The sequence below is a fragment of the Strix aluco genome, chromosome 15, assembly GCF_031877795.1.
Source record: "Strix aluco isolate bStrAlu1 chromosome 15, bStrAlu1.hap1, whole genome shotgun sequence".
Taxonomy (NCBI): domain Eukaryota; kingdom Metazoa; phylum Chordata; class Aves; order Strigiformes; family Strigidae; genus Strix; species Strix aluco.
The window spans coordinates 12805252-12827789 of NC_133945.1; the positions used below are offsets into that span (position 1 = coordinate 12805252).

Here is a 22538-nt window from a genome sequence, read left to right on the forward strand (position 1 = left end):
CACTGTAAAAATATTAAGCGGCTCTTTTTTTCTAATGAGTCTTTGCCATAGCTAATCAAAATATTATTTTATATATAATTCCACAAATAATTCATTTATTCATGAAAGCAGCTGTCTGTTCAAATCAGTCAACATCAGTTCAAATCATTGTTTTTAAATGTTGATTTGTGGTTTACCAACAATCATTCTGGATTTTGTCTTTAGCCATTCTTTTGTGGGAATGATCACTAGAAATACACCAACATAAAAATGTAAGTTATAGAGAAGGTCTATTTTATTATTATAAAGTGCTTTGTACAATTATTTATTCCACTGCAGAAAATACACACTACCATGAAATGGTAGCATTTGTATCCATATTAAACAATAGGAGAAACTGTATGATAATACACGTATAATTAAAAAAAAAATATGAAGAACAAGTGCTATTATGTTTACCATCTCATTCCCCATCCTTCTTTGACGTTATTTACCCAGTTGCCTGAATACCAAGAGGTGTGTTCCTGATCATAATAAATGGTACCCTGAAACAAACAGTATAGTCAATTTAAATACCTATTCAACTACATTAAACATCACATACAAATTATATGACACATGTAATTACGCTCTTATAGTCATTTTGAGACACTGTACTGAAAGCAACTGAAGCGATAAAATTAAATAAAAAAAGCAACGTCTTTTGATGAATATTAGTTAAGACCTTAAAAAAACCCAAATGTTAAAAAAAATTATATTACACTATGTCAAAGTCTACATGTTTTTCAAACCACTTGGAAATACTTTCAGAGAGCTAACTTTGGCAACTTAATCACAGTAGTCACTCTGAGATAGATCAGTTTTCTGACTCATTCAGTATTCAACTTCCAACAGTAGGTCTACAGCGTTAATTCTTCTGTCTTTATCTGATAGCTTCCTCTCAGAACAAACTGGTCAGACCACTGCACTGATGACCATCCACAGCAGCCCGTGTGATTTTAGTGTCTCATTAGTGACACAGAACAAAAAACCATGTGATTAGAATGGATTTTCTTCACATGCTGAGCACTGGGCTTCAAAATCTTGGGCCCAGAAGAGTGTCTCAATCTGAGCGCACAAGACAGAGACAGATAAAAGCACTACTCGTCTTTACAAAGTTGGAACTAGACATTACTTACACTAGATAAGGCAGTCTTAATTGTAAATATCATACTTGGTCTGCTTAACACATTTGGGGTGTGGGATCACTTTGTCATTACTGTGAAGCTAATTGTTCTGCCATTGTTATGGGGCTACTGATGCAGTTCATCCACTTGGAGCAGCATAAAGTACAAACCACATAACAGGCCAATTTAGGATACCGTTCATCCCTTGTACTACAAACAAGATCCCACCCCAATTGTTTTAATTAGCATTCATGACTTCAGAGAAGATCCCTAGGAAAAACTAATCTCTACATAGCACAAGACCATGCAACAGCACAAAACATTTTTGCAAAATCTTTGCACAAGAGTGCTTGATGTTCTAGAAGGTAGTGACCTTGCTCTCATGTGGTGTTCTTACTTACCTTTCCATGTCTTTTGCCTTTATACCAGTAGCCAATGTAAGAAACAGGACGAGTACCGCTCCTGAAAAATCCAAATCCATGCCTAACTCCATTTTCGATTGCTCCTTCATAAATGCTGCCATCATTCCATGTATAACGGCCATTAAACATCTGCACATTCTTAACAAACGTTCCCTAGAAGATTAAATTACAAAATCTAAAAAACTAAGACTGGCTGTTCTCCAAGTATCTGGGAGAAGTCAGGCTTGTGATTGAATTCACTGCCATAGTTCTGCAGTTGCCACCCATACTGTACCAATTACTGCAGCTTATCTACTCTCCTTGAATTTACACATCTAATTGCCTGTAATTGTGTTCAGTTAAAAGTTAAATTGCACTTTACCTCATACTTCACTCCATCAGCCCACGTGTAAGTTCCATGTCCATGCATAAACCCTTCAGAAAACATGCCCTTCAAAATGAAGAGAATGGCATCATTTACAAATTTATTCTTACCACAACTGAAGCCTACAGTAACTGTAAGATTTCAAAATAATGACATATTACCCCTCCAGCTACTAGTTTCAAATGAAGTTTTATTACCAGAAACCAACAGAGCTTTCAATGCTCACACATTGAGTGCTCAACCTTCACCTACATTAAAAGAAATATCCTGCCTGTTCTAGAGAAAGAACTTGATCCACTACTACTAATTTTTTTTAATTTATACACTCACCTTATATGTATTTCCCCCCTCAAAATATGCAAATCCTTCTCCCTCATACAATCCACGGACTTTTTCACCTTCATAGCTACAAGGAAAACAAACTAATGGTGAATATTTCAAGTCACTGCTAGTAGACCTAAATCACAACAGACATAAAATAAACGACCTTTGATTTACCATGATCTACAGAGAGGCCAGTTGTTGCATCTTGTGTAGAAAAATGAGCTACAACAAAATTTCCAGGTTTTTGCACCTTCCTTGTATATTTCATGCAATTGTTGTGTTGCCTCAGACCCATATTTCTTTCACTTAAGAAAACAAATCACATCGGTAGCATTTACTCACTTACAACCAGGCACCCTAGTCAGCATGTGAAACATATATAGTCCCCTTGAACTACCAAAGGATTTGGTTAACAGTGCTATTCACCTGCTTCCTCAGTGTAGGATATTGTTAAGGGATATGAGCAGCCCTAAACATTATAAGGCAGCAACAACTGAACATTACATGACACAGATGCACTTTCTTCACTGTCTATATACTTAGACAAAACTTCATCATAGGTGAACAAGCCAAACAACTGAGGCTTTTGGCAGCCAGAGATCCCCAGCAACACTCTAGGATGCAAGAAGACAATAGAATTCCACACGTATCAGTCTCGTAAGGTGTCATGACTACTAGGTCTGAATAACCTGATTCACTGCCTCAAGAGTCTTTGTATGTGTTTGTATGACACTGGGTACACCACACAAATGAGAATTCTTAACTTTACCAGTGTATTCGTAAGAAGCATACCTTTTCACAATAACTTGAAGAACAGGCTCCTCATAGTACCGAGGAACATCTTGGACTGGAGGTTCCTCTACCTCTGCTGGTTCTTTATCTGGTATCACTGGATTTGCCTGTGTTTCTTCCACTTCGATCACTAAGGTCTGCAAATCTGACAGCTTTGTTGAACTACCGTCAGCTGTAGGATCTTGTGCAGGAATAGGAGAACGTACAGGTTTTTCTGCCTTCTTGACATCTTTCTTTTTATCCTTTGCCATAACTACTGAATCGTCTCAACATGTATTATGTAAAGATTTTTTTCCCCCTATAATCTATTTGATAAAAAAACAAAAACCAAAAACCAGCTAACTACATGAAAAATTATGATTTTCCTTAGTTATTATACATGCATGTATTTTAAGTTACTTCTGTATTAACAGTTCTTCAAGGCAGTGGTTTCAGGTCATGGTGGGCAGACTGCAGGGCTAACAGGAAGCCATACCTGGGAATTACCTCTAAGAAGTTAATCAGAACCACTACAACAGGAGTGTTGCCAGTAGACTTGCTACATGGTGGTCTCCATCTTTACTAGATGGAGATTTTTAGGTGTCTAATCCTGTGGAAGATTTGAAAACCGTTTCTCAAATATATGAGTTTGGTGAGTTACTTGATGAATGTTACAGCTGCACTAGTATTATTGACTTAACTTGCTTTCAAACTTATGAGCTGCAAATTGAACCACAACATAGAATAACCACTAGAGCTTATAAAGTTCTTTAGCCAGTTAAGAATTCCTTGAAGGTTACAGCACTGCTTGAACAGCTGTAATCACATTTCCCACTCATTTCACAGACCGATCATCGCTGCTTTGTAACACAAGAATCAAATCCCCGTGCTGCAGTGGCGAGGGCTGACAGGGACAGCCTCAAGCAACCGCCATGTTCTCACCACCGCTCGGTTCCAGCCAGCGCCCCGTTCCACTCGGGCAACTACAGTATCAGCTCAGCTGCGCGAAGGGCCCGAGCGGCAGAGCGACGGACGGTGAGGGCAGCCCGGGGCCGGCAGCCCGGGACCCGCCGCCCTTCCCGCCCGCAGGGAACCGCCGCCAAAGCTGCCACCCCCCGCTGTCCCCGGCCACCGCCCCGCGCCTCACAAATGCCGCCGCCGGCCGCGCAGCCGCAGTGCGGCGGTGGCTGCCGTACCCACACCGAGCGCGCCGCGGCCCCCCGCCGGGGCCGCCGAGCCACAGCCCTGCCGGTGGTAAATGGGGCGCCGCCGCCGGCCCCTCAGCGGAGCCCGGGACGGGCCAGGCTGCGTTCAGGGAAGCGACCTCCCCGCTGCCCCGCCGTGGGCAGTGCGCCCGGGGCCGGGCCGGGCCGCCGCTGAGGGCAGCCTGGCCTCGCGCTTGCCTTGAGTCAGATGAATTCTGCGTTACCCAGGACCGGGGGGAAAGGGCCTGGGCTGGGCTCAGGGTAATGCAGAGCAGTCAGGGGTGGAGGACGGCGGGCAGCTGCCGGGGCACATGTCCCACACAGCCCCCGGGCCGGTGCTGGGCCCACGGGCGTGACGGTGTCACGGCGTTAGGCCTGGGTCTGCCGGAATAGCCACAGAGCGGAGAGGAGCAGCTGGTGCTGCTCTGGGCACCAGGGCTGCAGCCCCACAGCCGCACCGCCCTGTGAGCAGCAAATGGAGGTGCTGAGGGAAAGCCATTCATAAACACAAAGACTCTTAGGTCAAATCCTGGTCCTACAGAAGTGGAAGAGCCTAGCTATTTGTTTTAATGGATTTCTGATTCAAAAAGTCAGTTTTCTAACTATTTTGATTTTATCAAGATGTAATTTGGACTGACCTGATCAGCAGTGCCTGGCGAGACGGCTTTTTTCCATTCATTCTCAGAAAAGGAATCCCTGTTCTTGAAAAAAAGTTTGGAATAGGGATGGGAACAATGCCAATGAATAGCAATATGCCAGATGAATTACTCTATTCAAGTCTTAAACACAGATACCAGTAAGTTAAGCATTAAATGCAGTATTAATGCTTGAAGTAGTTACCTAATGAAACCCAGCTTTAGTATAAGTAAAAAAAAAAAAAGTATCTTCACTTGTACATCATTTATATTTTCTTTAAAATTCTATGTTTATAGATCCTGTCTACGATAATGTTTGTTTTATGGCATTACTAGAGACTTAAATTGACATTCCACTTAATTTTAAGACTCCGCTACAAATGAGGTTCACCTACTCTTGATCTTTATATATAAACATTTATTATTTAAAAGCCTTAGTTGCAAAAATAATACACACAGTAAATAGCAATAAAAGAAATGTTATTTACACACGAATTCCAGTATGCTGATATTGTTGATTTGATAGGAACAACAGTGTAACCCTGCAGAGTACCTTTAAGTGTTACTGTCTTCAAATTTGAAGACTGGCTAAAATTTTTACTCAAAATGAAGGAGTCATGATAAAAGTTCAAAGTATCACCAAGAATTAAAATCAAGAATGTTAATAAACAGAAACTGACTTATTCTGTTGAAATCAAGTCTAAACTGACTACGTGTCTCATAGTAGGCCTTCCATGGGGGCAGTTCCAGGGATGCTCAATCTCGCCCATATGGGTGACCAGTTTTCTCATTTCCTGTACATTCAGTGCAGTTCCAATCATCACCTGCAAGTAAAGGCAAAAAAAAAGTTATTATTTTCTTTTTCCATATTGACAACTGACACAGGTAAAAGCAGTACTTCAGCTACCCGAGCAAATAAATACTGTGCAAGACATTAAAAGCAGAAAGACCTACAAGATGAACAGAAGACAAAATACAGTTAAGTATGTTCGTAAGCACACTAGCTTGAAACAAAATAAAAAACTACCAGAAATTTTTCCTAAGTTACACTAGACAAAAACACAAGGCACTAAACGAAGGATATCAGCTGTTGACACTCAATAGTAAATAAACTTCCTCTGCAATATATATAGAGAGAGAGAGACAGACACCTATAACACAACAGAAAATACGGTATTTATTTGAAAACAAGCATCAAGTGCTGTACTTACAGACTTCCTGCAAGCTCGGGAAGCAAACATCTGTCTGACCCTGGAGGGCCTACACATGACTCCAGGGCAGTCACTTAACATGAAGATCAGCTCATCTATGTCTTGTGGACCAAAAGTCCAGTTTTTGCTTGTTGGCAACGATATTAATTTAACTCTTTGAGTTACAGGAGCTGAAAGATTTGCAGTAATTAATCAAACAGAGCATTACAGGAAATTACATCTTCCTGAGAGAACTGAGAAACTGCTTTGATATGTTAATATGATGTGACCTGCATATATGCAAAGGTTTAAATTTAGTCTTTTGACAGGGGTCACTAACTAACCATGATGGTAACTATGGCAGATATCCTTTTAAACTTTAACAAAACAATTGCTTGTAAACTTAAAAGCAGATAGATCTAATTTCTGACAAACCCTTCAATTTCAAAGAACAAATGTTTATGAAGCTGTTTTGAGGTTATGCGACTACAAAATAATTAAGGATTTTTCTTGGTAAGTGATTGATAATCAAGAGCATTTTAGGCAAAAATTGGAGATTCTGGAATAAAGAATATGATGAAAGTCTGTAGCGACTTCCCAAATCCAAAGTGGTAACACACTGCACTTGCATTATTCTTGCTGTATAAGGAAAACAATAAGGAGCTTGCAGGTTATGCAGTTTGCTCCAAACTACACAGCAAGTCAATGCTAAAGCCATAAACAAAACCGAAGAACATTATTTATCCATGGTATCTATGAACTCTAAAGTTACTAGATTTATCATTTGCCTGCATCTAACCCTGCTGGGACCTGCAAGTGTACCAGTATAAAAAAAAATGACTTTTATGTAACACATCCAGAAAATAAACCACCAGCCACATAGCCAAACAGTGACCCCAAAGAGTCTTCAGAAACTTCCGTAAAAAGCTGGTGAGATAAATACTCTACAATGTTCTGTTAAACAGTGCAAACAAACCACAGAATCCTAAGTCTTAAAAACAAACAAAAAAATATACTGTAATGCATATTATTTTGAAGTTTCTGATAACTACCAGAAGAGACTTTTACATGATAAATGAGATGAAACTGTTGACCATTTTTTACTTCCATTAATTCTGGCCAAAACTCACCGTTTTCATTTATGACAAAATCAAACCCATTTTTTCTGAATATTTCCAGGTTTTCAATCAACACAGTTTCATTTACAGCTGTTAAATTGAGATTTTGAGGCCTGAAAGAGACAGAAAATATGGTATTGCATAGGCACATAGTGCAGACCACTTAAGATAGGTTTCAGAAGCAATCTAGAGACACTAATACAGAGCTCTATTAAAACATTTCACTTTGTTAAAAAAGTCTCACTACTGAACAGATCACTTCCAAGCGTTACTCAGCAGAGTGACGTCGGTTGGGCAGCACTCCCAGTGCGTGACTGTCTGTACCTCACTGTATGTATGACTGTATGTCTCCTCGCTGATGACCACGCTTACCAAGCTGGGGGTTGCCATGTAAGCCCACTGTGGAATCTGTTCAACCACTCACTCACTGCATAGCTATGACTGTATCTGTGGAATGTATTTTTCATATGAAGATTGACTCTTTGAAACACAGAATATAAAACCAACTTTTGTCTTAAGTGTTTTGAATGTGTAAAATGCTACATAATCACAGATAACAAGAATAATGTTTAACTCAATGTTTCAGAAGGATAAAACACTGAAAATACTTACGCTATCAGCTTCTGACCTTGAAGAACAGTGTGTTGTTGTAACATCTCAAAGTTGTATTTCTCATCAGTAGCATGTTGGTCAATTATGAAAAGATCAGAATTCAACTTTGCTATTATAAACCCTAAATTGAACTGGCCAATGATTTCCATTTTTGCAAACATTTCTTTACTGTATGTAGAAAATATAAACAGATTATAAATTACACTTCATCAGTTATCACGTTAGACTATAAAACTTAAAAACATCTTTTTCTCCCTTGCAGAACAGACTTTACTTAAAAAAAAAATCTCATTTGAGCAGGATATGAATGTGAAAAAGTACAGCTATCTGGAATCTGCCACGGACTGATGAGACAGAACACAATCCAGCATTAAGACAGGACTCATTCAGGATTCTCCCATTTTCAATACAGCCACTGGTGATAATAAAACCAGAAACACGCAGCATGGCAATAGTCCAAGTGAGTAACTCTGAAGGCAGCATCAGAGTTTTGAAGAATGGTAGTTGACACATTTGCCTTCTTTTTGCAATTAGAAGGCTTTCCTAACACTTTTTTTTTCAATCCAAAATTAACGGGTCATACACTTCTACTGTCCAGTGACCATCTGAATGTAGCTTATTTTCACAGCCATATCTCACCATATTTCAAATTCACATGAGAAAGAAATGAGTTATGCAGTCTTTTCACAGTGTTCTTATCTCGTGAAATTTGGTGTTTCTCTGACTTCACTGCAAATTTTAAGTCTGAACTAAACCAAATTTATGATGTTTGTAGCCTTCTCTTTAGTGTCTTTTTGCACATTCCATTTGCACTTAGTTCAAACAGCTGCTGTCAGGTAAAACAACTTGTCAAATGGACATTTTAATGGTGTAAGTTGAATAAAAGATATATCAGAAACTAACAGGGAGATGTAAAATGTCCTGCCCATGCCCCAAAACAGTTCTTATATTTTTCCTTAACTATTTTTATTAATTAATGAATACAATATGTTAAGAAGGTGATAATACCTGATCTCTTTTCTTAATTCATCTTCTGCTACTTTATTTTCTCCAGGACTAATTTTTGCTTTAAATCTTCTGTAATTTTGTGTTTCTGTACTTTTCTGTTGTTGCTGTATTACCTTTTTTACCTTTTCTGCTAAAACCTTCATAGAGAATTCAAGCGGCACAGTTTTCTTTTTAACTTCCACCAGTACATCAACACTTGTTGTGTAGTTCCTATTGTTCTTCACTTCAGGACATTTACCTGCCTTGAAGTCATCTGTTTCACTTTTAAGGCGTCTGCTTTTGGAACATTTTACTCTTGGGGAAGAACTATTAGCTTCTTGAGATAACTTATTTTGATTAGTGCAGTCATTCACTTGATTTAACTTATGTTCAGGACCCAAGACCTGAACATCCCATTCCAGTGATTTCTCACTACATCCAACAGTTTTAAGACATTCATTTTGAAGTTGTTCTTCTGAGCTACAGAATTCTTCAGGAGGATTAATTACACTTTCACTACTGACGCAGCTCCCAGCTTCTGGTGTACTACATCCAGCATCTGACTCGGAGGTGCTACAGAATCCAGAATCTGTATTATCTTCTAATTTTCTCAGATACCTGCTTGGAATTGACATCTTTGAGTCCATCTTACGATGACTCTCAGACTCCTTAGTCAAGACAGCCTTTTGAGTCTTTACAGTACTCAAAGTGGTATCAAGTGACATTTGTCTAGGTGAGCTGTGCTGCTGTTTTACCTTTTTAGGGCTTCGAAAATTACTCTCTGTCGTTTGATGAAGAGAGAACGACTCTCTTAATCTGGCAAGAGTCATTATTCTTTTTCCTTCACCACCTGAATTTTCAGTTTCAGAGTCAGGCAGTATTTCTACCCGAGGCTTTTCTGTCTCTTCAGGAAGCATCTTCAGGTTGCCTAATAAAACCAGAATAAAGAATATTTCAAGATTTTAAGTTACCTCAAAACATGAATTAAATTATGTGCTTTCGTAAAGGAAATGAAAAGAGAGGTAGAAATATAGCAAACTCCTCAAAGGAGCCCTTAAACTTCAGACAATGACCAAGTATGGGGCTGAAATGCATTAATATGCAACAGACAAGCAGTTACAACTTTAAGAAACTTAATGGTACTTGTGTGAATGAATTTTTAATCTCTCTTTAAACTGGAACAGTAACCAGCTATTAGCAAAAGAGTTTAATGACTGAGTGACAATGAAAAGTGAATTGCTCTTACACTTTAATAGTCACTATAAAAGTCCGCTGGCAAGGTGTTTAGGAGCTGGCACAATAGATACTTGTAGTGTATGTGATTTGTAGATAATTAGAGGACTTCAACCTCACAAATTGTCGGTCCGACATGTATTTTACTAAAGATTAATTTAAAATAAGAATCAGGCTATAACTGATTCTGTATGTCACTAAAAAGGAAATTAGAAGGGATTCTGTTGAAGGAAATGAGGAGGATGAGGTGGTGTTAACACCTTTCTGTTAACATAGAAAAGCGATTTTGAAAGATTATACTGACACAAGAGAATCAGCAATTTCTGTAGTTCTCATAAAAGAATCAAAGTTCAAAATTCAATAAACTCAAATTTCAGATTTTATTTATGAAACCTTAACCATTCTTTCTCAAGGACATTTAAATAAAGGAAACACAGATTTCTCCCAAGATAGTGGAAGAGATCTTTTTCAAGCATTATCAGTTAATTTTGTGTTAATTTTTTCCCCATAAAGTTGACTGTAAATCATGTTGTGCTGGCATGCATAATTTTCTTAACAGTCACTTAATAACTTAAGGTCCTCCTTTTGTTATTTGATGTCAATAACGATCTTTCAGTGTAAACCATACATGAAAAAAGTGTATCAATTAACAGCCAGACATTTTTTTCATTTCTTCTTTGGGTTTCTAAAAACACAGTTCGCCATTTTCAATTCTCTACCATATATCATACACAAAACTTTCACAGTTTGTGTCCTACCTGCAATGTCCAGGAGTTTCTGATTGACATTCAGTTTGTTAACATCACTACCAAACATCTCCATAAGAGAAGTTTTTAAAATTGCTAATAAAAGCTTTTCCTCCTGAAGTAAAATTTGCCTTTTGTCTGGAGTTACATTGATGTCGACACACTCTAAAGAAAAAAGAAAAACAACCACATTCTAAATAAAAAATTTTAAAAAATTCACCCTTGGCTCAAAGTTTCCTGCTGTTTCTCCCTCCATTTTTATTTCAAAGGATTAAAACGAAAGCCACAGTTAACATTCACAGTATGTCTGCAAATTAAAGTTTTAACTTTCTCAACATCCCAGCAAACAAAACAGAAGCTAATTCTGTTCAATAATATGACACAAGTTTTCCTGTATTTAAGCTAACCACAAGATCGCCTCTTTTTCGTTACTTGAGATAAGAAGTTACTTTTGACTATAGAAAAAGTAGGGGCAGGGGGGAAGTGAAACCACAGCTAGACCCAGTCTGTCCCCCTCTAACTGTAGGTCAAAGAATCGCCACAGTGCACGAAGTCATATAGACAAAAGTTACAGTATTCTCTAAATAAATACAATTTCTTCTTCAATGAAGTTATAGCCTTTACTGAAGGTTACCGAAGATTTTTTATAACTTACCAGAATCTACACAAATGTTAAGGACAACAAATGGATACTGGTGTTTATTGTATAAGTGATAAACTTCATTCACAAGCTTGACAACCTGCAGAGAAGGTGAAAAAACAGTAACTGCCAATACTATTATCTTCTGTTTCCCACCAGTATGTTATTTAACCCCCTTCAAACCAATTAATGTACTAAATCATATCTTGTATGATTGAGCTTTTGTTCACACAAATAGACGCAATGAAGACAAAAACTTCAGACACAGGAACTTGCAGCATCAAGCCACAAATATACATATCAGCTACTAATCCAGTGGTTTTCAGAGAATATTGAATAAGTTAGTGCTGGTGATCATAATAAAATAAAAACCTCACCTTTGCTGGATCACATGGACGTTGGTTGATAAAGAAGAACTGTCTGTCTGTTGTACTCCTTCCAACACCATGATCACAACGAGAAATGAAGCCTGCAATACTGTTGAATAATAACAACAGTAAGGTAAAATAGAGCAGCAAAGCAAAATGAATTTTTCTGACTCTGAGCATATTTAATGGAAAAGTATTTTATAAGGGGCCAAAAGAAACACCATTATACAGTATCAGTAAATACATACACGTATTTCCTCTCCCAGTTCCTTATCTGACAAAGGCTAGATGTTCAGCTCCAAAAAGGCATCAGACAATTGAAAAAGTAGCGCTCTCAGATTTCAAAAGAAGTGGCATTTGTAAATTTTCTGCTCTGAAAGCAGGAGGGGTCAACTGTGAACTGTCATTGATCAAATACTGATGCATCTATTTGCTGATCTCATGTATAGTGAGAGATAAAAAAAATTAAGTTTAAGAAAGTAAAGGGTAATTCACTTACACAAACTGATTCACACTCAGCTCATACCATTTCTCAGTAATGCTACTGGACAAATACAGAAATACAACAGATACAATTCATCCATCCAATTACTCAGAGCACTGACAAAGGTGACGTCCAGCAGATTACTGTAATATATAACTAACTAGGACACAAGGAACAGTAGTTTTGCTCTTCCCACTCATCTGACCAGCAACATCTTAGTGCTGAATTAACTTTTTAAATGCAGTAATGGTCTTTCCCAAACTGTATACTAATACCTATTATGCTTATCTTAGTTATTTTTAATACTATTAACTACCACACTTTTTTTTTTTTTTTAAATTTTGGGTTATGGTAAAATGCCGCTGGCAACAGTGGTTTGTACTTTTCTAATTACCTATAAAGATTTTGTGGTATGTCAGTACCATTGAGTCCATATTCTTCACAAACAGCTTCATTAGGAGATAACTGAACAAAGGGAATGAGGCTCTGCAACTAAAAAAAAAAAACAAAGAAGTGAAACATTAAACATACAGATTTTTTCCTTCTATTTTATTGTTATTTATTAGCCTTAAAATCTATTTGATAAAATGGTGGGTTTTTTCAAGTTGCCTGACCAAGTCAAATACTTAAAGTACCCAAACCTACTAGAAGACAGTAGCACTGCTTACTGAGAAACAGAAACGAGTGGCTGTTCTCATCCTTTGATACCACTACTTCTGTGTTAGTTAGTTCACAGACCCTTATTTTAAAATGTACATAGACAGAACAACAAAATGATTGACAGTTTGGACTCTCCAGGATGTACATATGACTTAATCAAGTTTTATGCAAAAACAAAAGGCAAAAAGAGTGATGGAAGTTTCTTTTGAAAGGACAATAAAACTATTAAAAAAGATAAGTTATTTAAATCATGAGCTGCCTAAGTACAGATACATTTACCACAAACATTTTCCCAGTCATGCCATGATTATTTTTCTGTCATTACAGCATCTTCTACTGATTTTACATTTAAGTATTTGATATTATGTAAGCAGGCTATACACTAAACATTCTATTCTGGTAACACTGAATTTTCAGCTATGCTTGTTGCTATGTGGCAAGACAAAGTTACACCTTTCATCTCGCCTTTCAGTCACAGCATGAACAGGCTTTGAAATCTCTACACAGGCACTGTGAAGGAAAGAAGAGCTTATCAACAACCAGCAGCTATCAACCACTCAATATTCCTGATGGTTGTAATATGCAGTTGTAGGAATGATGTTTTTATGCTTTTTTTCATCTTTGCTTTCTTCTGGAACAATTTTTTTTATAGCTAATATTTAGAAAGCATTGCAGTCCACACCTGCACAGGGGCTGACTGTAATCCCGTTTAAAGGTTAACCAGAACGCAGGAAGAGGTTGCAAAAGCTAGAAACACCTCATTTTTCTATTCCCCAATTAAGACTTTCACATCATACCATTATTAGAATTTTTTTAATTGCTTGTTCTTGTGACATACAGACCTTATAGTGCCTGTACTGTTTTTCAAAAGCACAAACCTTCAGAGGCTTGCTGGCACTACAGCTCATAAACCTGGCTTCAGAGAGATATTAAGCAGTAACGCTATCTCCTAAATTTCTCTTCCATCGAAACATCTCTAAGCACATTTAGAAACTTCAGGGGGATCCGTGGAGGCTGCCCTGTTTTTCCTTTTTCAACCTGTAGGGTGTGCTAGAAGCCAACACATGCTCCAACCTCTTACGGTTTTTAAGGGTTTCCTACACCCCCTCTATTTATTAGATATTAAAAATCTGTCTATACAGCTATATTATCTCTCTTTTCAATAATAAAAGTAATACCTGTTTTTGCCCAAATACTGCTCCAATGTTTTCCTTTAAACTAGGACTTCCAGTAGTGGATACCACAGAGTTTTTTTTCCCTTGGCCAACTTGATTAGTGCAGTTAATCCGCACTCCTTTTGAAACAATACAGTAAGCCTGCAATACCTGGACCATTTTTGCATATTCCTATTAAAGAAAAAGGAAAGTTCACATTTATATGAAATGTCTCTTTTTAAAACAAAAATGTATAAAAAAACCATTCAACATTTGCAGGTAATGCAAAGAGGGGGTGGGGGAGTGAGTTTAATATTTTAAAAAAATCTTTACAAACTAAATTTAAAAAGAAAGTGAAAAATAGTGCTTTAAAAACAAACAGCATGTTTACAAGATTGATATTTAGCCATAAAACAGCAGTTCCTGATTTTAAAATACACAAAAGTGATCATGATGTTGATTCTTTTCAAAATCTGAAAATTTGAGAATGTACCTATAAAATTGATCATGGCAAAACAGAAGACTAAAGAATACAGGACAACTGATTTCTTATTTGATGAAGATATAAGACAGGCATAAAATAGTCTGACATAATCCATGTGTTCTACAGAGAACTGAATATATTCAGCAGTGAATAAATTCTGAAGTATAAAACTCCTTTGAATTAATAATTTCGGATCTAACCTACCTTTTTAATGTTTCTTTGAAATTCCTTATGCCGCACTGGTAAAGTATAAAATAACTGCTGTATGTTAACTGTTGTTCCTTGTTGTCGTGGAAAAGGAGTTTTCTGAGTAATTTTACCATTGTGATCGAATACCAAACGAGTCCCAACCTTTGCAGATTTATGACAGGTAAAAATGGTAACATCACTAATGGAAGGAAAGAGGCAACAGAATTACTCACTGAGCACTGTATTTTCTTATCCATTCCTCATGACCTAATCAGGCATAGAAACTACATCAATACTATTGATTTAATTAAAACTAACTCTTCACCACAAACAACTAAAAATATACCCAAAGAGTGGCGTAACATTTTCCTAGCTAGAACGCAAACATTTTTATTTGTACCCCTTTCATTCTTCTCTTATAAAATGCAATGTTGAAGTCGGGTTTTGTTGGACACTACATTCCTCATACTAATACATAACAGCAGAATATTCTTGACGCACAGAGCTGCATACAAAAGGTGTGCTATTTCAAATGTATAGTTTATCTGGGAGGAGTTTAAGTACAGTTTTAATGAGTTACAACCTAGCAAACAGCACTTAGATATTACACTGCTTTATAGGATCAAACACTTATGCAAGTACACAGTTCTATCCCGTAAGGATTTTCATACTTAAGTAACACTAAATTTTGTACATAAAAGGACCGATCAGGTGCTCAGAATCATAGAGTAACTTCAAATGCTTAGAATCAGAATAATTTTGGTTGGAAAGGACTCAGGATTTCACACCACCTATTGCTCAAAATCGACCTAACATTAAGGAACTGGAAGTTTCCAAAGCCTCATTTTATCAATAACGGTAAACTGAAAAGTCAGCTTCAGTTATTTTTGTGCATATAGTAACTTTCTACTAATAAGAAGTTAATATTAATACCTTAATGCACACAGTGAACTCAGAGCTTCACCTCGAAACCCAAATGTTTCAACATGTATTAGATCAGAAAAGTCTTGTATCTTTGATGTATAATGTTTCAGAGCTGGAAAAAGATATTTAACATACATATTTCACTTCAAAGAGACTATGCAAGTAGATTTTGCATGCATATCAAGAAGCAAAAGAACTTCTGTATTATTCATTGTATTTTACATCATTATTAAATAATTTAATACTTGTCTCCTTTCCCTTTTCCCTATAAGCAAGATCCCTTGAAAATCCTCAGATACACCTGTTATTCCATATTTACACCCCAAATTCATACAGCATTATTGGTATGTGCATTATAAGATGCCTCAGAGCAGTACACAGCACCTGCCTCTGCTACTGATGTACCCATCACAGATTTTGCCCTGCAAGAAAGCAACTGTAGTGCTGTGCTGTGCATGGTATATAGCAGACAGGCATAAGTCTCTTCCACCATGGCTACACATGAGGAGGCCTCAGCCTACACAGTCACTGCAGCACTAGCACTAGCCACCAGGTAACAAACTGAGTTAGCAGCAGACCCCTGAACTTTCACTGTCCTGGAACAATAGGAGAAGGAGTTTCTGATGTACCATGTACATACTGTGAACACACAAAGTTACCGAGTAATAACTCATGGTGAAAGAGATCCCTAGTCATTATATGAAAAAAGTGGTATGGGTATTTCTGTTGCAATGGCTAGTTACATTTATCATATAGTATGGTTTCTGCTCCCATTTTGTGCAATTTAAAGCTAGCAAATGGAAAATTTGACAGTTGGGCATGCAATGACAGTTCACTTTCAGCAAACATTCAAGTTTATAATTCACCTCTCAAAAGCAATCACTTTCACAAAGCTTGACTCCTTCAACAGCGACTGATGATTCAACACAAGTGAATCTAATCAACATTTATAGGACTCTCTCTTCTATAAATATTTCTATTATTCATTCCACTTAAATAAGCAATCAAATCAAAGTCTATTTCTGAGCTACAAGAATAATAATATAACCACAACAGCACTACAGAAGTCCAGTCTAGTTTTGCCCAAGTCTTGCAGGTCATGCACACATTATATAAAAGCTGAGTATCTGTTAAAAACTATTAAACTTAGGAAGTTTGTTTTAAAAAAAGTAGCTTTCTCACTGAAAACATGCTTTCAAAATGTCCAAATTATGAAAAAGGTACAACTTACTTAAGCCTTCAAAGTTTTCCTCTTCCACTCCACCTCCATTATCCGAAACCTCTATCAGTTCTGCTCCATGATCTTTAAGTTTTATATCTACAAAATTGAGTAATAAAGTCTTTTAATTCTGTATGTTCATACAGTGTTCAGTATTAATTATGTACTTGAAGCAATTTTATCAGGTAACTGTTTTCCATGTCAAGTTTGAACAAAAAAATCCTCATACCTGTCAAAAGTTAGAGCAAGCTAATGCAAACCAGCCTGTACTCACAAACAGTCCAGCTTTGCTGAACTTCTGCCTGAACTGAAGTTTTCCCAATTACAAAGCTATCATCATCCTGGCAGCTCTGGAAACTGCAACCCTGCCTTAACCACCTGCTAGCTTGAGACCAGCAGCCAGCAGAGTCTAATCACCACTGCTGTACAGGCCACATGCCTTATTCAGTGGCAAAAAGGGCTACAAATAAAATAACACAGACAAAAATCACATACCTCTAGGGGCCCAGCTAGAGCCTGGGAATCAAAATGCTTTATTTATCTGAGGTGTAAAACCACGGCAAACGTGCTTGGCCCAAACAGAAAGTATGTGCACTGATTTGTTAATATGCACTCTGTTTTGAGGAAAGATAAGTACTTTAGAAGTCCATGAAATTATGATGGCAAGAAGGTTACCAATGTTGGTAGCTCCAGCATCCAGGCTGTTTTCCACTAACTCTTTCACGGCAGTGCCAAGATTCAGCACAACCTGTCCCGAACAGATCCGATGAACGGACTTACGGTCGATGGGCTTGATGGCTTTGGCAGGCTGCAGGCTGGAAAGAGGGGAGAGACAGGAAAAAACACGGTAGTGTGAAGCAAGCGGCAAAGGCTCGCCGCGCCTCGCTCGTTCGTTCCTCGCAAGTGAGGGCAACCGCCGCCCAAAGGCGAGGCGGGGGGCAAAACACCGATACCCCGGGTGGCCGCACCCGAACGCGGAGCGCCCGAGAAGCCCCACCGGCCTCCCCGAGCAAGTCGGGAGGGGAGGCGGGAACCGAGAAGCCAGCGGCGGCAGAGGAGGCCGCGACCGCGCCAGCGGCCAGGGCACGGCCCACGGCGGGGGAGCGCGGCCCTGAGCCTGCCGTGAGGAGAGGCGGCCCGAGCAGGGAAGTGCGAGCGCGGGGCAGCCCCAGGGCCGGGGCCCGCTCCAGCCTGCCCCGGGGCAGGCGCTCACCAAGGCGCAGCCGCCTCCATCGGGACCCAGCGGATCGCGCCGTCCTCTCCTCAGGATCCCCTTCCGCAGGCCCTGCCCCCGCCCAGTCATTGGCTGCTGAAGAAAAGGGCCCACCCCTCCCGCGTGGGTTTTTAAGCCCCTTGACACCAATTGGTCAATAGGACCATCCAATCAGAGCTGGAAGCTGCACCTTTCGCCCTATGGAGACTCGCTGAACGGATCAATTGCTCTCGCTGGCCAATAGAGGGAAGACAAGGAGGCGGTGCGGCAGTCGCCAGCGCGCATTGGGCGGCGCTTGAGTCAGTTAAGGCGCTGTGCTCCCGCCTGGCCCAATTGGCGCAGCGGGCGGGCGGGCTGGGAGCGGGTGCGCGGTGCGGGCGGGTGCCGCCATGCCCATGTACAAGGTGAGGCCCTTCCACAGGGTCGGCGGGGAGGTGCTGGCGGAGCAGCTGCCCTCCTGCATGTACCGCCTGCCCAACCTGCACCGCCGCCCCGCGCCCGCCGCCTCGCCGCCGCCGCAGGTAGGAGCGAGGGGGCGTGGGAGAGCCCGCCGGGCCGGGCGGAAGGCCTGTCCGGGCCGTGGCCCACAGTGCTCGCCACGGCGGACTCGGCCGTGGGCAGCAGGCCGGCGCCTGGCGCCGCGCTGGCGGGGAGCCTGGCGGGCGGAGCTGCCTCCGCCCGCTCTGGGCCGGTGTTTGCTCCGGACGGGCGTGCTTGTGGGGGCTGGGAGAAGGCCGGCGCCGGGGAGCTCCCAGGGGCCGGGTCCCCGCGATCCCCCGCCTTGGCCCGCAGGAGGAGCGCGGTAGCGCTGGTTCCTCCGCGCTTATCAGCGGCTCGGTCGGGGGTTAATAAGCTCAGCTTTTCCAGGAATTTCTCTGTTTTAAGGCCTTCGGTAATTCTTAACTTGGCTTCTCTGGGCTCTGGTCTGCGTGTCTTTCAGTTTCTATTTTTAAGCGGCCGCATTTGGAGCGCCGTGCTGAGCTGAGGCCGTGCAAGCCCGTAGGTCGGTGACTGTGGCCCAGCGGGCTTCACCCCTTCCCGCCGCATCATCGCTTTGTTGGCTCAAGTCTATTTTCTTTTCTGCTGCTGAGTTAGGAACTGGCCAGCTACACACTCTCCATTTCTAGTCTCAGTTACTTCTTTATTAAATAAGGCAAAAATGCAAAATAATATGTTACATTAATTTAGTTGACTTCAGCCTCTCTCCAACGTCAGGAATGCTTTGAATTCTTCCAGGCTGCTTGTGGCCGTTTTTAGCTTGATACTATTACATCTTTTCAGTGAGTACTTGCTGTGCCCTCACCCAGGTTGCTGGTGGAGATACTGAGTAGGAGCAGACTTGGGGCAGAACTTCACAGGAATGCTAACTAAGTTGCCCTCCCATTGCAACAACAAAAGTATTAACTATCAGTCTGCTTTGAGAGTGGTTTTTCTTTCACTGAATTGTGTACTAGCCAAAGAATGGTCACTAAGAGGTGTTTCCCTGTCTTGTCTGAGAATATTGTGAAAGTGGGTATCAAGATTTCACTTGGATACCTTGCTTGTTATCTCTTCATCCATTAGACTGAAACAAGGAAGCTTGCTCCATAGGTTGGGTTTCGTTAATTCTTATTCAGAATGATTAGAAATGGATTATCTATATAAAGATTTTTCTTTAACATTATTGTAAGTTTGTGGACTTAAAACCACCCACAGGAATATACTTTTCATCCTTTAGAAGAGGTAGCACTGTAAGATAAGAGACTTGTAAGATAGTTGAGATAACAAAAAGATGCATTAGGATTAACATGTAACAAAGACTTTTTTTCTCTATAGTTTATATTCTGTGAAACGAAGAATGATTACAAAGAGTGATTTCATATGATATACCATCCATCTAAACCTGCAGGCTTTTTTATTAACTATCTGAATTGTCAAAAAGTTGCCTTGTTTGGCAGCCTCAACACAAACTCTTATCAGTCTGCACTTCTGGGCTGAAAAGAATCCAGACAAGCTACCTCTGGTTTTTCAGGTTTTAATTCAGCATTTCACTGCCAACTTTAAGTTTCTGTGGTTGTGATCTGATTTTCACTATGTTATGGAGTTTCCTGTAGCGAGTGGTTTAAAAAAATAGGTTAAGCAGGAAGATTTCAGATTTGATTAAATAACCCATCTCTCACCACATTATCATACAGACGAAAGAAGAGAGACAGTTAACAGATGTAAGACCGTGACATTCCGTGATGTTCTGGTTATTTGAATGTATTTAAAGTCTTTCAAAACTTACTGTCAAGTGAGCTGTGCACTATTTTCACACTGAGCTGAGCAAACATTTATGTGACCTTGTTTTTTCCTCTCCTATAGGAAGAGGCTGACCCGTCACTTCAAGCACTTGAATCCCGCCAGGAAGAGATTCTAAAACGCTTGTATGAACTGAAGAGTGCTGTCGATGGTCTCTCAAAGATGATACAAACCCCAGATGCTGACTTTGATGTAACTAATATCATTCAAAGTGATGAATGTTCCCCTTTGACAACAAATGGAGCAGATTTGGATTTGATGCTTGGAAAGGTAAGTTTAGTTGAGCACATAGATTGATAGATACTTTCTTTGCTCTCAGATTTCCAGGGTTGGAAGAGTGGCATTAAAACCTGGTGCACTCAGAACTCAATATACAAGTCTTATATCCTTACAAATAACCTACCATTATTTCATTTTGGGCATCCAGATTACAGATACAAACATTTATAAATGTTTTATAACTGGAATTATATAATAATAATTTATTATATATTATAAATACTAAATCCTATATATTCTCATTTGGATAGAATTCCAAGCTAGAATGGTTCATTTTGAAATTACTACAGTTGGTTTCTTGTTTGTTATTAAATGGAAATTTTGACTTCAGTTTGGACTAGAATTTACCTCTGTCATGCTCTTGAATTGTATGTCAAGGAAGGAAGATGTTTAAACAAGCCTTAAATGTCCAAACTTGAATTGATTCATTTGAATAAAATTAGAATTTCAGATACACATGTGAATGGCTCTGTACGTTTTGGTGTCAAATGATAACTCCACTACTTCAAAGTCTGATCTGGAATGTCTTATCTGCTGAATGTTTTACTTTCCATTCAGGATTATGGCGCCCTGAAAGACATTGTAATCAATGCAAATCCTTCTCTACCTCCACTGTCACTGTTAGTACTACACAGTCTGCTTTGTGAACGCTATAAGATATTATCAGCTGTTCACACACATTCATCGGTGAAAAGCGTGCCAGAAAACCTCTTGAAATGCTTTGGAGAGCAGACTAAGAAGCAACCACGTCACGAATATCAGTTGGGCTTTACTCTTATTTGGAAGGATGGTAAGAATAAAGTTATCTTTTTTACAATAGATTGAAATTTGTGCTATAAAACCTTGACAACAGATGCTCTGGTGTCTTTGTGGTGATACGTGATGGATAGGTACTGCTGATAACATTTTTGCCCTCTTTTTATAGCTGTGAACAATGATGGGGACAGAGGAGGAAGATTCTTGTTTGTGGTTACTGCTATTAAAATACACATGGCATTTACACGGTTGTTTGTACCCACGGGATTTTTTTTATAGAAGTGCTTTTCAATTTCTACAAATAAATTAGCTAGAATAGAAATTAGGTGGGCGATTGAGCTCAAGTTTGCCAAAAGTAATCTCTTTACCCCGGGTTCCTGCCGTAGTCTAAGTATTTAGACTAAGAAAACTGAAAATTGTTCATCAGGTTAATGAAGCTAACAGTGTTGCTGGTATCACAAAAAAAAATAATGGTAGACTTACCGTTACATTTAACTTCTACCATGTGGAATTTATTCACTTTTTTCTTTTCTTAATTTCAGTTCCCAAACCCCAGATGAAGTTCAGCATTCAAACAATGTGCCCTATTGAAGGAGAGGGGAACATCGCTAGATTTCTCTTTTCTCTGTTTGGCCAGAAGTACAATGCAGTTACTTCAACTCTGATTGACAGCTGGGTTGATACAGCCATTTTCCAGCTAAAAGAAGGTAGCAGTAAGGAAAAGGGAGCAGTCCTGCGCTCTATGAATGCTGCCCTGGGCAAGACATCGTGGTTGGTGGGAAACGAACTCACCGTAGCAGACATTGTTGCATGGGGTGCGCTTCAGCAGACAGGTAGTGCAAATGCTGCCCCAGCCAATGTGCAGAAATGGATGAAGTCATGTGAGAACTTGGCACCTTTCAGCTCTGTTATGAAACTACTAAAGTAAGCCTGTACTCTTCATAATAGTGTACTTTTAATCTTACTCCCCCTCATGCCTGCTGTAGTGGTTTGAGTCCGTCCTAAGATGTATTCAAGTTCTACAGTTGGACAGAATTCTAAAATCAATAAAAACATTACAGCTGCCTTCTGAGTGTGACCTTTGTTTTTTGTAACTGATGCATAACATGCATGTTTTTTTAATGATTATAAGGTAT

The 22538-nt window shown here is 39.5% G+C and overlaps 3 protein-coding genes across 8 annotated transcripts in view; 1 reads left to right on the forward strand and 2 right to left on the reverse strand.

The window, feature by feature from the left end:
* The window catches only part of LOC141930370 (radial spoke head 10 homolog B2-like), a 24733-nt gene extending 19161 nt beyond the window's left edge, over nucleotides 1-5572 (reverse strand). For 3 of the 6 annotated variants that reach the window (XM_074841083.1, XM_074841080.1, XM_074841085.1), the window contains exons 1-7: nucleotides 5547-5572; nucleotides 4870-4932; nucleotides 3048-3352; nucleotides 2262-2337; nucleotides 1929-1997; nucleotides 1547-1720; nucleotides 439-524 (exon numbers count right to left, since the gene is read on the reverse strand). In XM_074841083.1, coding sequence (XP_074697184.1) covers nucleotides 439-524; nucleotides 1547-1720; nucleotides 1929-1997; nucleotides 2262-2337; nucleotides 3048-3298 — 656 coding nt within the window. In that variant the 5' untranslated portion in view covers nucleotides 3299-3352; nucleotides 4870-4932; nucleotides 5547-5572. Of the gene's footprint in view, nucleotides 1-438; nucleotides 525-1546; nucleotides 1721-1928; nucleotides 1998-2261; nucleotides 2338-3047; nucleotides 3353-3968; nucleotides 4126-4222; nucleotides 4261-4869; nucleotides 4933-5546 lie in introns of those variants that run through there. The other 3 variants (XM_074841084.1, XM_074841082.1, XM_074841081.1) reach the window with 3 other exon arrangements.
* Nucleotides 5270-18170, reverse strand: PMS2 (PMS1 homolog 2, mismatch repair system component). Its single transcript, XM_074841086.1, has 15 exons — nucleotides 18088-18170; nucleotides 17550-17689; nucleotides 16887-16973; nucleotides 15665-15767; nucleotides 14747-14930; nucleotides 14083-14250; nucleotides 12639-12736; nucleotides 11770-11869; nucleotides 11408-11492; nucleotides 10765-10917; nucleotides 8795-9701; nucleotides 7787-7954; nucleotides 7187-7287; nucleotides 6078-6247; nucleotides 5270-5690 (listed from the first exon to the last, which is right to left on the reverse strand). Exons 1-15 carry the CDS (start codon nucleotides 18105-18107, stop codon nucleotides 5547-5549), a joined length of 2628 nt encoding a protein of 875 aa, XP_074697187.1. The 5' UTR covers nucleotides 18108-18170; the 3' UTR covers nucleotides 5270-5546.
* A 242-nt stretch (nucleotides 18171-18412) lies between these two features.
* Nucleotides 18413-22467, forward strand: AIMP2 (aminoacyl tRNA synthetase complex interacting multifunctional protein 2). The gene is made up of 4 exons (XM_074841091.1): nucleotides 18413-18608; nucleotides 20431-20637; nucleotides 21205-21436; nucleotides 21945-22467. Exons 1-4 carry the CDS (start codon nucleotides 18477-18479, stop codon nucleotides 22328-22330), a joined length of 957 nt encoding a protein of 318 aa, XP_074697192.1. The 5' UTR covers nucleotides 18413-18476; the 3' UTR covers nucleotides 22331-22467.
* Nucleotides 22468-22538: the final 71 nt, after the last annotated feature.

Excerpts from the sequence above, each read along its gene's own strand:
- PMS2 (XM_074841086.1), bottom strand. The coding sequence starts at position 18,107 with ATGGAGGCGGCTGCGCCTTG. Across the intron at positions 17,690-18,087 it reads ATGGAGGCGGCTGCGCCTTG|CCTGCAGCCTGCCAAAGCCA; the intron begins GTGAGCGCCTGC and ends CCCTCTTTCCAG. Across the intron at positions 11,493-11,769 it reads GTCCATGTGATCCAGCAAAG|GTTGTCAAGCTTGTGAATGA; the intron begins GTGAGGTTTTTA and ends CCTTCTCTGCAG.
- AIMP2 (XM_074841091.1), top strand. The coding sequence starts at position 18,477 with ATGCCCATGTACAAGGTGAGGCCCTTCCACAGGGTCGGCGGGGAGGTG. Across the intron at positions 18,609-20,430 it reads CCGCCTCGCCGCCGCCGCAG|GAAGAGGCTGACCCGTCACT; the intron begins GTAGGAGCGAGG and ends CCTCTCCTATAG. Across the intron at positions 21,437-21,944 it reads TACTCTTATTTGGAAGGATG|TTCCCAAACCCCAGATGAAG; the intron begins GTAAGAATAAAG and ends TCTTAATTTCAG.